The 19,097-nt window shown below is 32.3% G+C and overlaps 2 protein-coding genes across 2 annotated transcripts; one reads left to right on the forward strand and one right to left on the reverse strand.

The window, feature by feature from the left end:
• The first annotated feature begins 2,248 nt into the window (after nucleotides 1–2,248).
• Nucleotides 2,249–15,853, forward strand: LOC130612106 (kinesin-like protein KIF18A). Its single transcript, XM_057433396.1, has 11 exons — nucleotides 2,249–2,824; nucleotides 3,061–3,165; nucleotides 4,284–4,394; nucleotides 5,216–5,413; nucleotides 6,570–6,667; nucleotides 11,813–11,963; nucleotides 12,249–12,349; nucleotides 12,799–12,907; nucleotides 13,581–13,655; nucleotides 13,776–14,068; nucleotides 14,386–15,853. The coding sequence occupies exons 1-11, from the start codon at nucleotides 2,261–2,263 to the stop codon at nucleotides 15,398–15,400; spliced, it is 2,820 nt and encodes a 939-aa protein (XP_057289379.1). The 5' UTR covers nucleotides 2,249–2,260; the 3' UTR covers nucleotides 15,401–15,853.
• On the reverse strand, nucleotides 6,649–11,775 carry LOC130612107 (uncharacterized). The gene is made up of 6 exons (XM_057433397.1): nucleotides 10,428–11,775; nucleotides 9,741–9,832; nucleotides 8,547–8,694; nucleotides 8,328–8,391; nucleotides 7,982–8,247; nucleotides 6,649–7,607 (listed from the first exon to the last, which is right to left on the reverse strand). The coding sequence occupies exons 1-6, from the start codon at nucleotides 10,968–10,970 to the stop codon at nucleotides 7,113–7,115; spliced, it is 1,608 nt and encodes a 535-aa protein (XP_057289380.1). The 5' UTR covers nucleotides 10,971–11,775; the 3' UTR covers nucleotides 6,649–7,112.
• Nucleotides 15,854–19,097: the final 3,244 nt, after the last annotated feature.

The following is a 19,097-nucleotide window of genomic DNA, read 5'->3' on the forward strand; positions in this document are numbered from 1 at the left end:
ATCGAAAGAGAATTTTATGTTCAAAGGTTTTCACAATGAAACTCCCAGTTATCTGAAAATAATTACTGTATTATAGCAAAGCTTTATTATCACTCCCAAAATAGCTTGCAAAAATCATTAAAGTAATTACAAAAATCTTTTTGTTTTTTTTGTTTTAGGCAAGTTAAATACAGTACCGCTCGAATGTAACTTTATGTACCCCATAGTTATCACCTTTGCATGAGCTTTCGGTAGCGTCAGAACTTTCGTTGTTAATTGCTTTGGGTTCCAGAATAATAACACAAATTGATAGAAACAATGTATTTCTGTTGGAATGAGTAGATACAACACATTCAGTATGCGTAGACTATTTATGAAATTTTTGGGGAATAGGTAGGAATGAAGGTGCCTCCTTCGTGCTCCGTCATATGCACAAATATATAATGCATAACCTGAGCGTCAGGTTATGCGTTATAAGTGTTTTCATGCCCTGAGCGTCAGGTGCATGAGACAGATGAGATGCACTGAGCGTCAGATGCATCGACATGTCCTGAGCGTCAGGCACATGCTAATTATGGTGTTCTCTTCCATACCCTGAGCGTCAGGTGTATGAGAGATGCCCTGAGCGTCAGGGGCTTCATCATGTCCTGAGCGTCAGGCGCATGTTTAAACTAAAGAACTGTAATTCTGTCACCACAATTAACATGAGCAAAACTTGCAGTTTAGCTCCATTAATTGTTAACCTATTGTTAAATACATGAGCTATTTTTGCATGTTGAAAACAATAGAGTTCATGTCTTTTTCACGAAGTTTAATTAGCTCATGTGAACTGCGTATGTCCCATTGTTGTATTTAATTGCTATAGTCATCAAGAGATCAACGAAAGACAACAAAATTTAACAAAGATTTAAGCTTCGTTAGATTGCATTTTAAAAGTTTGAGCGAAAAACGCTGATAGAAATGCTTCGTTAGATCATGTTTCACAAGTTCAAGAACGAAAAACGGCGATAAAAATGCTTCGTTAGATCATGTTTTAAAAGTTTATGAACGAAAAACGGAGATAAAATTGCTTTTTAGATCGCATTTTAAAAGTTTAAGAAAGAAAAACGGAGATAGAAATGCTTTTTAGATCGCATTTTAGAAGTTTAAGAACAAAAAACGGTGATACAAATGCTTTTTAGATTGCATTTTAAAAGTTTAAGAACATAAAACGGTGATAGAAAAGCTTTGTTAGATCATGTTTTAAAAGATTAAGAACGAAAAACGGCGATAAAAAAGCTTTGCTAGATCGTGTTTTAAAAGTTTAAGAACGAAAAACAGCGATAAAAATGCTTTTTTAGGTTGTGTTTTAAAAATGTAAGAATAAAAAGCGGCGATAGAAATGCTTTAAACGTGTTATGCTCGTTCATTTTTCTAAAATAATATTTCAATAGCCTTCGTGATCTTAACACTTTTAAACAATAACATGCATGTTACATGGTACAACAAAAGGATTCATCAAGTATTATTGTTCTGACTTGCGCACGACAATAACAATAAAAAGCAATTAAGTTCGTGTATAAACAAAAGATATGTGAACGTTCTTATGTAGACATGAGATCGTTATATGAGGTTGTAAAACTCGCGCACATGTAAAGTTACATTCAAGCGGTACTGTACATCACTAATTTGAAACTAAATTTTATCTTTCTAAGCATTAACAATATCTATTTAATACAACTATTCAAAGAATAGGTATATATATACAATAGGGATATATATAAGTTACAGAAATTCAAATACTTTAACCAAAACGCTAATGAATTTTGCCATGACCTAGCATGTTTCATCAGACAAATTTTAATTTCTTAAAAACATTGGAATTTTACCAAAAGCACGTATGATACAGTACATTCAAAATGTAAGCTTCCCCATCAAACTATATCAGCTATTTCTACAAAATAAATATATAAGATTTGTCATAATTTTTTATTATCCATATCGCCATATTCAGTTTTATTGTAATGCTCTGTACATAAAATAAAACTTAGACCTTGATACAAACAAACGTTATTTTGTCCTAAAAACAAGACCTATAGATTTTTCTTTTGGTATCTAAATTTTAAAATGAGTGGTTACTCTGAGGTTAAAACTAATGACTTGAAAATGTTTCATATATTTCTTTTTTCTTGATTTTGTGTTTTTATAGCTTGTGCATGAATAATGAATACTTCACTGCCTCCACTAAGTCGTTTAGTATTAAAGTAATTTATGAAAACCTCTCTAAACTTAAAAGTTTCGAATGAAAATATGTTGTACATGTACTATTTTAAAAAGGTGCAAAAGAAACATGGCATCCAGATTTAGCGGCGTTGAGTTGCAGAAAAAAGAAGTCACGGAAGAGACTAAGTCCAATAATGTAAAAGTTGTTGTACGAGTCCGACCCCCTAATGATAAAGAACTGATGTGTGGTAAAACAAATGTAATCAAAGTTGTTGACGATTTTATGTTAACATTTGATCCAAAAGAAGAAGATATAAACAGTTTTTCTTCATCCAAAACAAGGATGTCTATACTGGATAAACGAATAAGGGACCTTCATTTTGCATTTGATCGTGTTTTCAGCAATAAAGCAACTAATGCTGAAGTTTTCACACATACTACAAAGGACATACTTGATAGTATTCTTGAGGGATACAACTGTTCTGTTTTTGCTTATGGTGCCACATCAGCTGGAAAAACGCATACAATGTTGGGATCACAAGAAGAACCAGGTGTAATATTTTTAACAATGATGGAGTTGTATGCAAAGTTAATGGCAAAAGATGATGAATTTAATACAGACATATCGGTTTCATATTTAGAGGTCAGTTTTCTATACACTTGTACTTCCTTGGTTGTTCAATATTTAACTTTGTGGATTTGGTTGAGTTCAGATTTCAGAGTTAAATTTAATCAAGTATATTCATATAATCTATGCAAAATATAATCCACTCAGGTATATTAAGGCTTAAGTTTCCCCTTAAAAGCATCAGCATAATTTTAACATTAACTTTGAGTTTAACTTTAGTTTGTAGTAAAGCCAATACTTGTCTTGTTTAGATATATAATGAAACTTGCAAAGACTTGTTGCTTCCTACAGGTCCACTTGCTGTACGTGAAGACCCAGATAAAGGAGTATGTGTCAATGGTTTATCTCTACATAAGGTATGAATTCTTTAATTCATAGTTTAACTATTTCAAATCCCTTTTTATGATGGAATAGAAGTTATTATTCTAAATTTAAGACAGGATTTGATTATTTTTTTGTACGTGCTGTAAGATAATATTCATGGCGACAAAATTTTACCATTATAAGATTTTGATAATTTTTTAACAAAACAAAACAATATAAACATTTTATGATTTCTATCCCAGTTCCACAAAAAGTTTGGCTAGCTGGAAAAAAAATTATCTCCCATGCAAACCAATGTTTTTTTGTTTTTTTACTGAAATGTAATAAAAAATAACACAAATATATAGGACTTTAAAACAAAATGTGCCTAAGCATGAAGTTGTACTTGCTGCCATTGTCCACAATTAACTTTTCTTAATTTAATTTTTTGAACTTTGAGATTTTATATGTTCTTTGTTTGTTAATGTTCACTATATATTTTGTTATCTTTTGGATTAGTTTATTATTGTGTTTTATGATTGGGGACTTTTGTCTATCTCAGTAAATATATTAAAGTTACCATTCTTTCCACAAGTTTACACATCGGGTAGAAATCAGTTACAATTGTGTTAAATGTTGGAGTTTACAATAAATATTATGCTCCTCACACTAAAACAGCAGCACTTGTACAATGTATGGAGTTAAAGGAAATTCTCTTTTTGCACAAATCAAAATCTAAATTATTATAACTTGGTTCTGTAATTTCTTTTTAATAGACCTAAGACCTTAAAGTTGAAGGATGATGTAGAATTTTTTGTGCAAGGTCTTTTTTTTTTGAGGTTCGTAAGTTCCTAAACAAAGTTCCATAACATGGAACTTTGTAAATATTGGTAAAATTTATTTCTTACTAAGCATATAAAAAAAAGAATTTGAACCCAGTTTACTTCAGAATTTTGTGTTCACAATGGCCAAACTTTCGCAGTGACCAAACTTTCACAATGACAAAACCTTGTTGTTGTAAATCATATTTTGCATTGACGTCATAGTACTTACCAATAAGAAAATTTGCTATCACTCTTTTTTTATAGTAGAAAGGCAAGATGTACATGAATGCTTTAGATTAAATTTTAAAGTTCATTGTGCTTTGTAGTTTTAATGTTTGTTTGTACAGCCAAGAAGTGCAGAAGAGTTATTGGAAATGTTGCATTTTGGAAATCAAAATCGTACACAACACCCAACTGATGCAAATAAGCAGTCTTCGAGATCTCATGCAGTATTTCAGGTTTGATAAGTTTTAGTTGTAAATATTATTATTTTTAAGCTCTTCTATACTCGTTTTTTTTATAATATAATTATAATTTCTCTATATAAGCTTACAATAGGCTTAGAATAGAAAAAAGGTTTTCTTGCTTTTCAAATATTTTTGCACAAAATGTTTATAAACACATGAATATCAAAGAAAATGAATAAAACATACCTTTAGCATATCTATAGATTCTAATTCTAGTAAATCATAAGTTAGTATTTAAGATTGAAAAATAAAAGCTATTTCTTTGTAATGGCAATCAACAAGTCACGGTGTAATTTTATTGGTAACTGATTGTTTTCAAACCAGAGGCACATGGTGTAATCCTGTGTGTTTAGAGCAGTTATTTACCAATGGAAGTCTATTTTGAATTTCCCAATACATTGAAGGAAAAAAACTATATTTTCTGGAACAGCAAAACCAAACATTTTTTTCAAAAATTTGTGCAGAAATTAGTTTGTATGATTTAAAACCCCATCATCTTTTTTAAAAAGCAAAATGCGCAGATTGGGTATTATCATTAACTATTAAATGGTATTAAGCTCTTGGTTGCCATAGGCTTCAAATGTAATGTTCAGGTCAAACATGGGTAAAAAAATTTAATTACGTGTTTTACAACTTATTAAACTAGCTGCAACCATAGGATGTCTATAAAATAATGACAAAATAATAACATTTCCAATTGACAAGCAATACAACAATCAAGGTAACTTTCATTGGATTACCCAGCATGACTTCTAAAGTTTTTTTTCTATTGTCACTGTTGTCATCTAAAAAGAAAAATTTACTTTTTTCAGGTATTTGTACGTCAATGCCCAAAAGATTCTGGTTTAAGTGCATCAGTGAAAGTGGCAAAGATATCATTGATTGATTTAGCTGGCTCAGAAAGGGCAACTGTAACAACAAACAGGGGCGACCGTCTACGAGAGGGCGCCAACATCAACAAATCCTTACTCGCCTTAGGGAATTGCATCAATGCTTTAGCTGAAAATAAGGTCAGATTGAAATAGTAGTTATTAATCTGAAATACACTATATTATTATTGAAATGATTATGCATCTGCTATAAAAAGGGAATTTATCATAAAAAGTATTTTAAAGTTCATCAGCAAAAGATTTTGTGAAACTCCTTTTGTGACTATAAAACATTTTAAAACCCATTTGTACAAACCTTTAATTTTCACTATAACCAACTAAAACCTTTTTTACCATGACTCCTAAAATACTGCTGTAACTGTTCAATCCCTTTTTTATTTTTTTTGTTTGGCAACTTGAAATGCTATGGATTTGCTTAATGTGGTCTGCAAAATTAAATTCCTGATTTTAGCAGAATAACTTTTTTACTTACCTTCGCTATATATATTGTTGCAAAAAGGCTAATAGTGCACAACTATTTGTGCTTTCAGTCCATAGTGATACATGTGGACTGGACTGTAGTTTTATATTATGAAGGACAAAAATTTTGCAACATTAATTATTTTTGGACCTACCTGGTATAGGCAAAGTCTTTTGAAATGACTTGTGTCCGTCTGTTACCAGCTTTTTTCAGAATAGGATTATTAGTTTTTTCCGATTTTTGCGAACAATATACTCTCGAATGTGACGAAGTCAATTTTCTGAGAAAAAATCTTGTTAGCTCAAAAATGGTGGATTTCTGCGCAAAATGAGCAAAAACAATTCTAAAGATATGGTTTTTAAGACATTTCTTAGGATTGGGTCCTTAATTTTTTCTGATGTTTTGCACAATGACAGGGAACAATAGACACTCGAATGTGACAAAGCCAGTTTTCTAAAAAAAATATTGACTCGAAAGTGGTGGATTTGTGTGCAAAATGAGTAAAAATGGTCCTAAAATATTTTTCAGGATTATCATTAGTTTATACTGATTTTTTGCATAAAGATTAAAAACAATTGACCAAATGTTTTAAATCTAGGAAGGTCCATTAAAGTTTCACTTGTTTAAGATTGCACTTTGCGACACAAATTATTGTGATTTTGAGCAAAGATTGCATACTTTTTATGTCCGCAACAATTTATGTTTTTAGTTTTTTTCCATTTTAATAATCCTCTTGTATTAAAAATACTCAATAAAAGTTAATGTTTAAATTCTAAATTCTTAAGTGATTTTGCATGTTGTATTTTCTTTTTGTAGGAAAATTTACATGTACCATACCGCAATAGTAAATTGACTCGTCTGTTAAAAGACTCATTGGGAGGAAATTGTAAAACTATCATGATTGCAGCTGTCAGGTATCATTAGTTTTATTAATACAGTACCGTTTCATTGACTTTGTCTGGTCATAAACAGAAGAGTGTATTAATTCAGTTATAGCAGTATTTAGAATATAGTTGTTAATACAGCTATGGTAAATTATTTACAAAATAAACATATCAACAACAAAATGTATTTAGACACGATCCAAATTATTTATTACCATAACTGAGTCTGTAATTTATTCCTGACAAATTACCAGTTGGTAATTTATTCATTATTATTATTATTATTATTATTGTTATTATTATTGTTATTATTATTATTATTATTATTATTATTATTATTATTATTATTATTATTATTATTATTATTATTATTATTATTATTATTATTATTATTATTATTATTATTATTATTATTATTATTATTATTATTATTATTATTATTATTATTATTATTATTTGTTGTTGTTGTTTATTGTCACATTAAAGCACCAGATAGGTCTTTTCCTTTAAATAAAGATTTGCTAACTTTTCTACTTTTTCCACCATTTGTATCAACTATTCTACGTAATAAATTATTCATGTCGTTTACTTTTTCCTCCATGTTTTTTATCCTTGCTTCAAGAGAGTTATCAACGTATCTGTTATCAAACTTTGGATTATTTATTCCAAAAGAGTGTTTAGTCATATCACCTGAAAATCTGGAATGTCGCCGAATCTGTTGAGATGGATAGAATAAATCTGGTTTTGTTAAGTCTCCATTTAGCTCCATCAGATCAGGCTTTTGTGGTTTTTTTCTTTTAACCATTTCCACAATCGTCTTAAGTGATAATTTTTTCTTGAACACATACTTTTCTAAGATAAGTAGGGCAAGACATATGAATATAGTTCCTAATGATATTAACAGCAAGATGAGACCAAGCCAGTCATCAATCAGCATCTCCTTCAGCGATACGTAATGAATTGTATCCAGCTGAAATAAAAAAATGTTAATTATTTATTAAACTTTAGTATTATATGGATTGTGTTTTCATTTTTAACAAAGGTTGCCATATATAGTGGCAACTCTCAACTCTCTATTTTATGTTTGGATCATTTCTTTTCTTTTACTGTATTTTGTTTAATGTCCTTGGTTCTAATTAAACAACTGAAACAACGTTCAGTGCTTATTGCAGGGCGATGCTTGGGCAGCATCAATAACATATTTTTTAAAAACATGCAATTTGTCAAGATCATGAAATTCATCAAATTCTTTTATTTTTTTATGCAACATAAAGTTTCATTTTTGTTATAAGGAATACCATCAAAAATTTTCAAGTTGTAATATTTAAAATGTAGATGTCTCACCGAGACGTGCTTATAATATTTCCTAACAGGCGTATCGATTATATCTCGTTTATGTCTCTGTACGCATTCCCACAGTTGATCGATCTGCTTGATTACCGCGTTACCTCGAACTGGAATTTCTGTTTCGATTTTGTAAACAACTGCTAGCGGGTTGTCTCCACTTGTCAATTGATCTTGCTTGTATCGAATAATATCTGAATTTACTAAAGCAGCAAATGCCTCACCATCTCGAACAGCTTGCAGTACATCATCATAAGTCCCCTTTTCTAAAAGTAAAACATTTCTTTTAAAATGAAAACCCGAGAATTCAACCTCTCTATATTGCGTACGTGTTTTTAATGGGTACCTAGTGTGTGCGCTCCGTATTCAACGGCTATTCTTTTTTCCCATGAATTAGTTAAAACTGCAACCTACAAAACATATTTAAACACGACCATTAGCACATATTGTACCGACGGAGAGACTATTTATAAAAATATTCTTCCTGTTTTTTCTCTATCTGGACTGCTGATTTCTAAACTTTAGTTCACTTCACCTCAGTGTAACTTTGAATGATACGACTTACCACTTTATTTGCAAGTCCCAAATACTGTGTCCCTGCCATGGCGTCAGTTACTGTAGCTGTAATAACCGAACCCATTACAATACCAAATATTAACCAGAATAAACTGAAGAAGCGGGCTAGGAATGATTTAGGTACTATATCACCATACCTACAAAAATTATTTGTTATAAACTGTGTATCACTAAGGGGAATTTCACATTTAAATTGAAAACTTTAATTAAGTACCTTATCCGCATATTTGTTTTCATAATAATTAACAAAATTAAAGTCCTGATTAATCGTTTACAAAAATTTGACTTATTTAGTTACGAGGTGGATTTAGCAACCTTAAAAACTTGGAATAGTTACTTTTATTTTATATTGGTATTATTTTCGTCATAAGAACCCTAGAAAACCCAGGAATATTCCCTTTTTTAAGAGAGAGGGGAGAGGGATCATTTGTTTTTTATGATTTTAGACAGTTCACTTGTATCCACTATTCGACTGAAATATCCCCACAAGCATTTTGCTTTTTCTGTTTGAAAATTGTTGACTACATGAAAAAATTGATAATTGTGTTGGAAATTGGACCAGCATGTTATAATTTGTGCTGGAAATTAGACCAGCATTTTTATTGCATAACTTTCAAGCATATCTTCTACGTATATACTACAAAAAACTTTAAATGCATTGAAGGTTTGCAGCCTTTTTAATCGCTTCACTTTTAAAGCATGTTAAACTGTAGCTACTATCTTTGCTAATAAAATATTCCACAACATGTGTGTAGAGGTGAATTTTTGTCAAATACAGAAGTAAGTGTAGTTTTAACATTTAATTTCTTATGACTGGATAATCATTCACAGACATTGTCTGCTTCCTTCTTTTGCAATAAAAAACTTTGAAACACACTTAGAATTTGTATTAACCTTTCGCTTTTTTTTAGAATGCAATAGAATTTTTAACGCGCGATCATTTTTCTTTTCATATTCTTGTTCTCCACAGAGCATCGCTTTTTTAGTTTATTTTCTATAGGACTGTATAGCAGCGGTAAAGAACGGTCGTACTTTGATATGGAAGGCAGAAATAAATTAGATTTCCCTTTTATGTAATGTTTTGAAATTGGGAAGCAAAACCGTTTAAAAATTACATATTTGGTATTTAGAGGCTATGTTGCATGTGAGTGAAAATTTGTTGTTTAGAGTAACATAAACTCACCCAATCGTTGTCATAGTTACTGTAGACCACCAAAATCCATTCCATACACCTTCGGGCAAAGACTGGCCATACTCACTTTCTGGGTGTGTCTCCTATAAAATGTTTAATAGACTTCTTTTTTCACCTATGACAATACACTCAACTTGTTGTAGCAACTTCATTCAACATTTACTATTTACGTTTTTTTTACGCTCAAAAATATGTAAATTTTATTCATCTTACCTGAGCTCTTGAATGTAAAGATAAAATTTAATATAAATAATGTAAAATTAATATATAAAATGTCTATAACTATTAAATTTGTACAATAAGCAAAAAAATGAAATATTTGATATTAATAGCCGAAGGGTGTAGCTTTTAAAAGAATACATTGACGGTCGTAGAAGTATTTCCAGCTGCTTTAACACATTTGTCGCAAATCAAAGTTGCCACGCCTTCTCCAAACGTCTCAATTTTCCACAGTTTTGGGTTTACTAAAAACTCCTCAATTTTGTCAAATTTCCTCGATTTTGTGTTGCAAAAACTGCATGGTTTTGTCACATGTTTTTATTTTCAAAATTCAGAAAAATGTTACACCAATAGTTTATACTCAACTTGTTTTATTATCTTTAAAATCTTAAATATTCTAAATCTTTTCTATAAGGAGGAAAAGTGTTCTACTATTAAATAAAGAAAATGTTTTCTCACCAGTAAATACACAACGGTTCCAACACTCACAGACATAAGAATGGATAAAATCAGATAGTTGAGTGAGTTTTGAACGCCTTGCAACATTTTATACTTCCATGATACCAAGTTTCTTTGCACAATTACGTGTGCTCCTGTTGACTCGACAAGGCGCAAAGCCCTGTCCACCCAGCTATGGGCGGTATTTTCGATTTCAGGTGATAAGAAGGGCAGAAACCACAGGTAGTCGTAGGTATCATTGACTGGGACATCCTTAAGAATGCCAACTCCTCTACTGAAATTCGATCTGATAAAATCGAGGTATTCGTCTTGATTTTTAAATTTAGGATAAAATTCATATTTCGATGGAAGCCCTGCGTTGCAGTACAGAAAAAGTTTTTCCAGCATATCAGGGATAATTCCGTCAGCTGCGTGTGAATCGTTTACATTTTGCTCGATGTACGGCCGAATCGACCAATAAAAAACATGATGTGTATATATCTTCTCCGCAGAAACGTTGCGTAGGGGGACCAGTAACAAAAGCAGTGTAGTTGACAGTAACATGATTATCTGAAACAGAATCGTTCAAATGTTTTGCGTCCACAGTTTCCACCGAAAGCCATATTTACATTTTAAATTTTAGTTAACTTTAAATCTATATACTTTTCAACTTTTTCAATTATTAATTATGCGTTGCACCAGAGTTACTCTAGGTGATTCAAACGTCGATTTAAAATTCTGTTGTTTTCGATATTTTTCTATTTAATGTATTCGCTATTATTCATTTATTAATAATTATTTTTAATCTCTCATTTTTACGTGGTGAATAGTCGTATTCGAATTTCATACATTGAAAGTATGTATCCATGTGATCTTCGTTAAACATTTAATTTGACGTAAAAGAAAAACGAAAGGGATATTTCATGATTTTTGTCATCCAAAGGAGTAGGTGTGTGAAGCTGTTTACTTGTAAAAAAGCTTTACAGAAATTAAAAATGAAAACATGAAAATTCTAATTTTCTTACTTGATTCATTTTGTTTGTAAACGGCAGTATATTTTACGAATTGAATAATACACTGACGACGAGTATTATACTTGTTAAACTTTAAAACACCACAAGTGAAAGTAATCAGAGATTGCTAAACTTCACAAATTTAATAAAATTCTATCTAAATAATTTATCTCATGTTAAAGGTGTAAAATTATTTTTAAGTTGTTGGACTGTGTATGCTTCGAAGATTTGTTCTTCAATCCACTAAACCCTGAGAGGTCAAACTTCCCCTTGGATATCGATAGCGCTGTATTTATGATTTGAAAAAATGTGTTTCACCTTAATTAATAAGATGCAATAAAAACTAGTTTATATCATTCGTTAGGAGTAACAAAATCAACCTTGTCTTTTTAGCCCTTCATCTCTAAGTTACGAAGATACATACAACACTTTGAAATACGCGAATCGAGCCAAGAATATTAAATCCACACTGAGTGTGAATACAGTGAATGTTGATTATCACGTCTCTCAGTATGCGAAAATTGTTAAAGATTTGAAAGAACAGGTACCACATAATTTACCCTCAGTATTTACACTCTGTTAAAAAGTGTGGATTTAAGCTTCATTGTGAAGTAAACTCTCCACTGCATAGTATACTCTCCACTATTTAGAGCACATTTTGTTAATCTTTACATAACAGTAATGTTTTATTTATGTTCTAAGTTTTTGCAGTTTTACTGCATGGAATGTTATTCTCTTTGATTTTACTAGTCTACGTTGAACGCACAGTACACATTTACATCGCTTTAGTGACCCTACCTTACGAAACTAAAGATTCTCTTTTATATAGCTCTCGAATTTACAAAGCAAAATTGATAAATTTGAGAATGGTTCGCTCACTCCGCAAAGAAAAGAAGAAGAGAGGCAGACACACATTCAAATACTAAAGAGGTAAGTTTTCTTTTTTTTAGCACAGCTTCATGCTCCAGGTAAATTTATATATGAAGCAACACGCAGTTAACGATGCTGTAAGGTCTTTGGGTGTTTTTATAGCAATCACGAAATCTCCAAAGAAATCTAATGAAATTTAGAAAATCTTTCTGTTGTCCTAAACATTTATCTAGTAATGTTTTTATGTAAACAATTTCGAAATCAGAATGTGAAGCTGGGGATGTGATTAGTTTTTTCTGGTACCAGCTAACAAAATTGAAATTCTCTGATTTCTGTAAACTAGTACGGTTAAACTTATTTAAAGCGGACGAAGTTTCAAGAATATTCTTTATAGTCAGCTGTGCAAACTATTCGTTTCGAGAAAAGCAGTTCAAAGAAGCTTGCTATAAGGAAAGTCGACTTACTTTACTTTTCAACTAATATCACGTGTATGCTTACTTTCATTCTAGATATGAAAAAGACTTGCAGTGTTTATATAAAGAGAAGGTTTTGATCAAACAACAACTTATTGATTGTGAAGCTTCTGAGAAAGAAGTAATGATAAAGTTTGCGCTCAAGGTACAGTTACAACGGTATTTCCTCACTACCTCACAACATTTGCATCAACCAACGACTAAAAAGAATTTCCCTTTTTTTAAATCACATCACAAAAAAGCAAAAATTGTGTTCGATTTATAGATGTATTCGAAGTTTTTTCTGGTAAACAACGAGGTGAACTTCAGAACTCTAAAAAAAGTTGAAATAAAACCGCGCTTTTTCGTTATCAGTATATTTAAATATATTTTTGGTGCGTTCAAAAAAAGATTCTGTTTCCTTTTTAAAAATCGCAAAGTAAACTAGCAATGTAAATGGTAATAGACTATGTAGAACAAAATTGTATACATGGGAAAGCTAAGCACTTCTAACATCATTTACGCTGTCAATCTAAAAAGGGAAACCAAAACATTATGTTATACCTCTAAATTACGACAGTGCTGTCACTACTCCTGGAAACTTCTTGAGACTTTTGAAAAATAGAACATACTTCTGTAAAAAAGTGGAAAAAAACTCCAGAAAACTTCTGAAAAAATTACTAGAATTTTATTTTTTAGAAAGAGCGACCATCCTGTTCCATGTTTGTTATTTCCATTGCGTGGAATATTTTTGTCTTACAACGACATTCCTTCACTGTCCTAGGGTGTTAAAGTTGACAACTTCAAAAGTATTATCGAAGCACTTGTTTGCATTCTAGGAACGTAGTTTTAAATTGTGTGGTAGTTTACAGCTGCTTACAACAAGCCATTGCGAAGATGTTGGTGAAGATGAGGTAATGTCTTTCTCCATAATAAAGAAGTTTTACCGAAAGGTATATTATTATAAAGAAAAAAGTTTTTCTTTTGTTTGTTTACATTTTTGTTCGCTTAATTTTATTAAACTGGTGTTTTAGTCATCTAAAAGAATTGAGCAGGTTCGTGCGTCTAATGCGTTGAAACTAAGCAAACTCCAAGAACGCAGAACCATGTTGATGTCATCCATTGAGGAGATAAATACTCGACTGGTTAGTTTACAGAACGAAATCGACCAGTGGGCGAACAAAGCGGACTCGGGAATACGCATGCAGTTAAATATGATGTACGATCTGCAACTGCTTACAGCTGAGAATGTTTCTTTGAAAGCGCAGCAGAAGCATATCAGAAAGTATCTGAAAATGCAAGAATCAGAATCAAAGAAAAGCGACAAGTAAGGCTTGATTGAAATCATGCTAAAAATGAATTTTTTACTCCGTCACACTGTAATCATGCTAAAAAATTATTTTATTTCGTTATACTATTTATATAGCGTGATACACATATGTTTATTGTACATTTATATTAGCAACAGTGCTATTGAACCCACGGCCTTGTGTACATGTTGTCCCCTTTATGGACTGTTGCACATGTTCTGCCTAGTGTTGAATCAATTTTACTTCTTTGTGTTAAAAACCAACTTATTTGATCTGTCTTACTTTCTAATATTTTCTTTTGTGAATTTTGACGTTTGTTGTTTCAATTTTATAGAGTAGCGTCGAATTTGATCCAAATTATTGAAGCTCAGCAACGTAAAATTGAAGGCCTTACAAATGGTCTCCCTCACGGAGACACAATGGATATTTCTCAGAAAATAGACGACTTACCAAAATCTCTTTTAAATGGACCAAAGATTTCATGGGCCGATCAGTCTTCGACTGAAGGCGATACAACTCAATATACAATCAACCTTGGTCATTTTTCATCGTGTACCCCATTTAAAACGCCATCCCGAAAACCCGACGTGTTCCGTCAGCTTGTCATGGAATCAAGACAAAAGCACTCTGATCGAACTGAACGCAACACTGCTGTCAATACTGGACCAGTGCGTTCGAAACTTTTGTTCACCGATAAGGAAGATATTTCCACTCACGAGAATGGATCCATAAATGTTACTATGTCGAAGGATGATTCCGAAAAAGTAAGCGATGAAGAATACATGTTGAAAAGTCCTAGGGTCAAAAAGAAAGCACATTTCGACTCATATCTTGTGGAGGAGGCTCCTGCTAAAATAAATAAAACATTTTCAATATCTCAACAATGTAAATTTAATGAAGATACAATGGAGATACTGCTTCCACTCACTCCTGTGGAAGAAAGTCGCAGTAATATCCCAATTAGAACACCCTTAAAGTCCTTCAATGAGCGATTGCCAACTGTCAATAATAATAATCGAAGACGTATGAGATCTTTCACAGAAGGCAACAGTACATTTGTAGTTGGCAATGAAACTATAAACGTTACGAAGGAAAGACACTTGTTGGATAGTACTTTTTGCGTGTCAAAGGTTCCCGGCTTCGCGAATGGAAGGGTTACATCTAAGTTAAAACGAAAAAAGATAAAACTCGGGCTGCCCTGCAGAGCCACCTCCACCACTGATCTTCGAAAAGAAAATGTTCGACCACAAAATGGGACAAGTCATGACTTGGACTTCCGACCACGTGGTTTAAAAGCGTCGCAGAGCTTTGCAAAAAAAACTGTAAATAGAGAAAGATTTCGTTTCTAATTTAATTTGTAGATTTTTTAGATTTTTTTCTTTATACACATTTACTAGCTAGTGCAGACTGTATCAAATTTACTTACATTGCCGCGCTGTAAATTCGCCGATTTTCAAAATAGATAGTAGTCAAGCTTTAGTATTCACGAGAAACGAAACGACAACAACAAAAAATAAAGTTTATTGACAAAAATGTTTTGCGACGCAATAGGTACGAGTTCTAAATTTCTAAACTTTGAAGTGTTTAGTATATTTTTATAGAAAAAAAGTCAAATTTTGTTTTAGATGACAAAACCACGCAGCACCGTATCACCCAAAATGCTTTTTATTTTCTTATTTTTATATACATGTATTTATGTAGACCTTTAAGGTTTTCGTATCGTTGAGGGGCGAGAATATTTATAGCACGTGTATTTATGACGAAATGCTTTCGTGCGCTGTATAATAAACTTATTTGGAGGACATACCCGTTGTTATATCTCCCAACCGGGAGAGATGTTTTTTCTAACCGACAGAGCTTCATCAAATGGCTATATTAAATAAAAGCGACGGAAAATTTTAAAATATTGTCAAAGTGTCAGGAAAATGTCAGAAATCTTCGGTCAATCAGAATTATTTTTAATTTTTCTTGAAATAGTTAAAGGTTTAAATTTTAAACCTCTTTTTAAGCATAAGATTATTTTACTATCGATTCTAACTAAATCGCTCGTGTCAAATTTACGTTTTCTACGTAATTTCAGTTTTCTTAGAATATCTTTACCAGCCTGAATCCTCTAGTGAGAGTGTTCTCTGTGAACGTAAAACTAACAAATTGTAGTTACATCAAATGTTAGCGGACACTACGTCATTCGGGAAAAAGACAGTTCCGTTAGATTATTTTTTTTGTCTAAAACAACCTGTTTTTCCATTCTCCTTCTGCCTAAGTGGATTTCTCAACAGGCCCTATCGACTAGTTATTATTATTATTATTATTATTATTATTATTATTATTATTATTATTATTATTATTATTATTATTATTATTATTATTATTATTATTATTATTATTATTATATGGTGCGTCCTGTGTTCTGAATGTATACATTAGGTATACACCGGCTAGCCTACCCAATTTCCCTCATATGGCATGTGAAGGAAATTCGGTAGCTGTGGTAAAGACACTCTAAACATGCCTGCTCGCTCGGACCTCATGTTTACATAGCTAACCTCTGAGAACGAGGCCGGCACAAAGTCTGTCTTGGCTTGATGTTCAAATCTTTGCAAAATTATAGAAAGTTGTGCCCAACATCATAGATTGTGTCAATATCGTCCTGGCTCTTTTACATTGGTGGCATATTAGCAAACCCGTTCCCGTTAAAGAACAGGCTCTTACGAACGAGGTTGGTCTATGCTGCAAAACAGAAAAGAAATTTTGAAAATCTATTGATCTCTCGAGACTTGGCTTAAGTTTAGCTTACACCAAGAGTTGTTACCTGCCGTAATTACTCTAAATATGATTTAGAGGAAAGGAATAAGATTTTAAACGTGTGAACTGGGGTTATATGTACGAAATGGAAGATGTAAATCAAGCGTTAAAATATTCAATAGCACTGTAAAGGAGGTAATTAACAGACATGCGCCATATATCGTGAAAAAAATAAGAGGAAGGGCGTGTCAATGGCTCACTAAGGTTTTGAAAAAAGTCATGACTGATCGAGACCATGTATCGAAAAAAGCGAAAAATACAAAAAGGAAGAAGACTGCATATTATACAAAAAACTTCGTAATACCGCCAACTACAAAGTGAAATCGGCAAGAAGTTCTTATCATCATCATAAACTTTTACAGGAACATGCTGGGGATTCGAAGGAATTTTGGAAATTCATAAAGAGTATTTTTCCAACAAAAGTAGCAATTAGTCCAGCTGGTGTGAACAGCAATGACACATCTTTTGCTCACAAATGTAGCAAGTATATTGCAACAGCGGTTGATATTATGAAGAAAAATGCAATTTTACTAACAAACTTTGTTTGGAAACCCATACAGAAATATCGAAGACGCACTGAAAAGGTATTTCGTTTCGAGTACATTTTCAACGTATTTGTTTTAAACCAATTAAAATCTTTCAAATGGAAAAAAGCCGCTGGTGTAGATGAATTTCCACCTGGATTATTGAAGGACTGTCGTCAACATATATCTCAACCGATATGTTTTATACTCAACTTATCAATACGTACTAGCACTGTCTCAACAATCTCGAAAATTGCACGTGTAGTTCCTCTTCACAAGAAGGTGCGACTAGTATCGCCCAATTTCCATTTTACCGGTGTAGCAGAAAATAAGTACTCCCTGAAAAAAAGTACTCCCGGAGTACTTATTTCCCGGAAATAAATACTCCCGGAGTACTTTTATCCTGGGAAAAAAGTACTCCCTCTAGGAAATAAGTACTCCCCCGATTAAAGCTACGGAGTACTTTTTTCCTAGGAAAAAAGCACTCCCAGAAGAAGACTCTCCATTGCATGTGTATGAAAAAATTCGAATGTTTATGTTATTCAAGCTTCTTAATTTTAATCAACATGTCGACGAATAAGCATGTGAAATTGCAAGATATTGAGAATTATATTAGAAATGGGCAGTACCCTGCTCATATAAAAAAAAAGGAGACAAAAGTAACTTTAGGAAATCGAGTAAAAACTTTTCAATTGTTGATGGTCATCTGACGTTTAAAGGGACCAGAAGAGTTATTTTTGAAAATCAAAAAAAGAATGTCATCATTCACGACATACAATGAAATCAATGAAACTGTCGAGTCAGTGGCAATGAGTGGTCATAGAGGACGCGACTCGACCTACCAAAAAGTATCCGAGAGATTTTATTGGCATGGTATGGTCGATGATGTTAAAAACTATATTCGAACTTGTCAAAAATGCCAAAAACAAAGGAAAATAGTCAAGAAGATCTCACCTGAACTTCAAAGTATCCATGTCGATTCAAATGTTATGCAACAAGTTGGGGTGGATATATGCAATCTACCCGAAATGAATGGCTACAAACACTTGATTGTATTGATTGACTATTTTTGAAAATGGTCAGAAGCCAAACCTGTTCAAGACAAAACTGCCCCAACTGTAGCAAGATTTTTGTACGAAATGATCTGTCGTCATGGCTGTTTTAAGACACAAATTAACGACCAAGGGAGAGAATTTGTGAACCAAGTATCTGATGCCTTGCTTAAACTGATAGGGACAGACCAAAGGGTGACCTCAGCTTACCACCCTCAGGCCAATGGATTGTGCGAACGGCAGAATCGGACTATTAAAGATACGTTAATTAACAAGACGACTGAAAAGTCGAAAATTTCGCTAGAAATTAATAATGACGGCTTATATTCGATCAAAAGTTATCGCAAATTGTTCTCCCAGTACCAAAACTTCCCCAAATCGTGACGTCATCAAAAAAATTTCGATTTTTTTTACATCACGTGTTAGTTTTTATAACAAAGATCCTTTGTGCAAAATTTCATGCGAATCGGTTCCTCCAATCAAAAGTTATCGCGAATTGTTCTCCCAGTACCAAAAATTCCCCAAATCGTGACGTCATCAGAAAAATTTCGAAATATTTTTACATCACGTGTTAGCTTTCATAACAAAGATCCTTTGTGCAAAATTTCATGCGAATCGGTTCATCCAATCAAAAGTTATCGCGAATTGTTCTCCCAGTACCAAAA

This window comes from Hydractinia symbiolongicarpus, chromosome 10 (assembly GCF_029227915.1).
Source record: "Hydractinia symbiolongicarpus strain clone_291-10 chromosome 10, HSymV2.1, whole genome shotgun sequence".
NCBI lineage: Eukaryota > Metazoa > Cnidaria > Hydrozoa > Anthoathecata > Hydractiniidae > Hydractinia > Hydractinia symbiolongicarpus.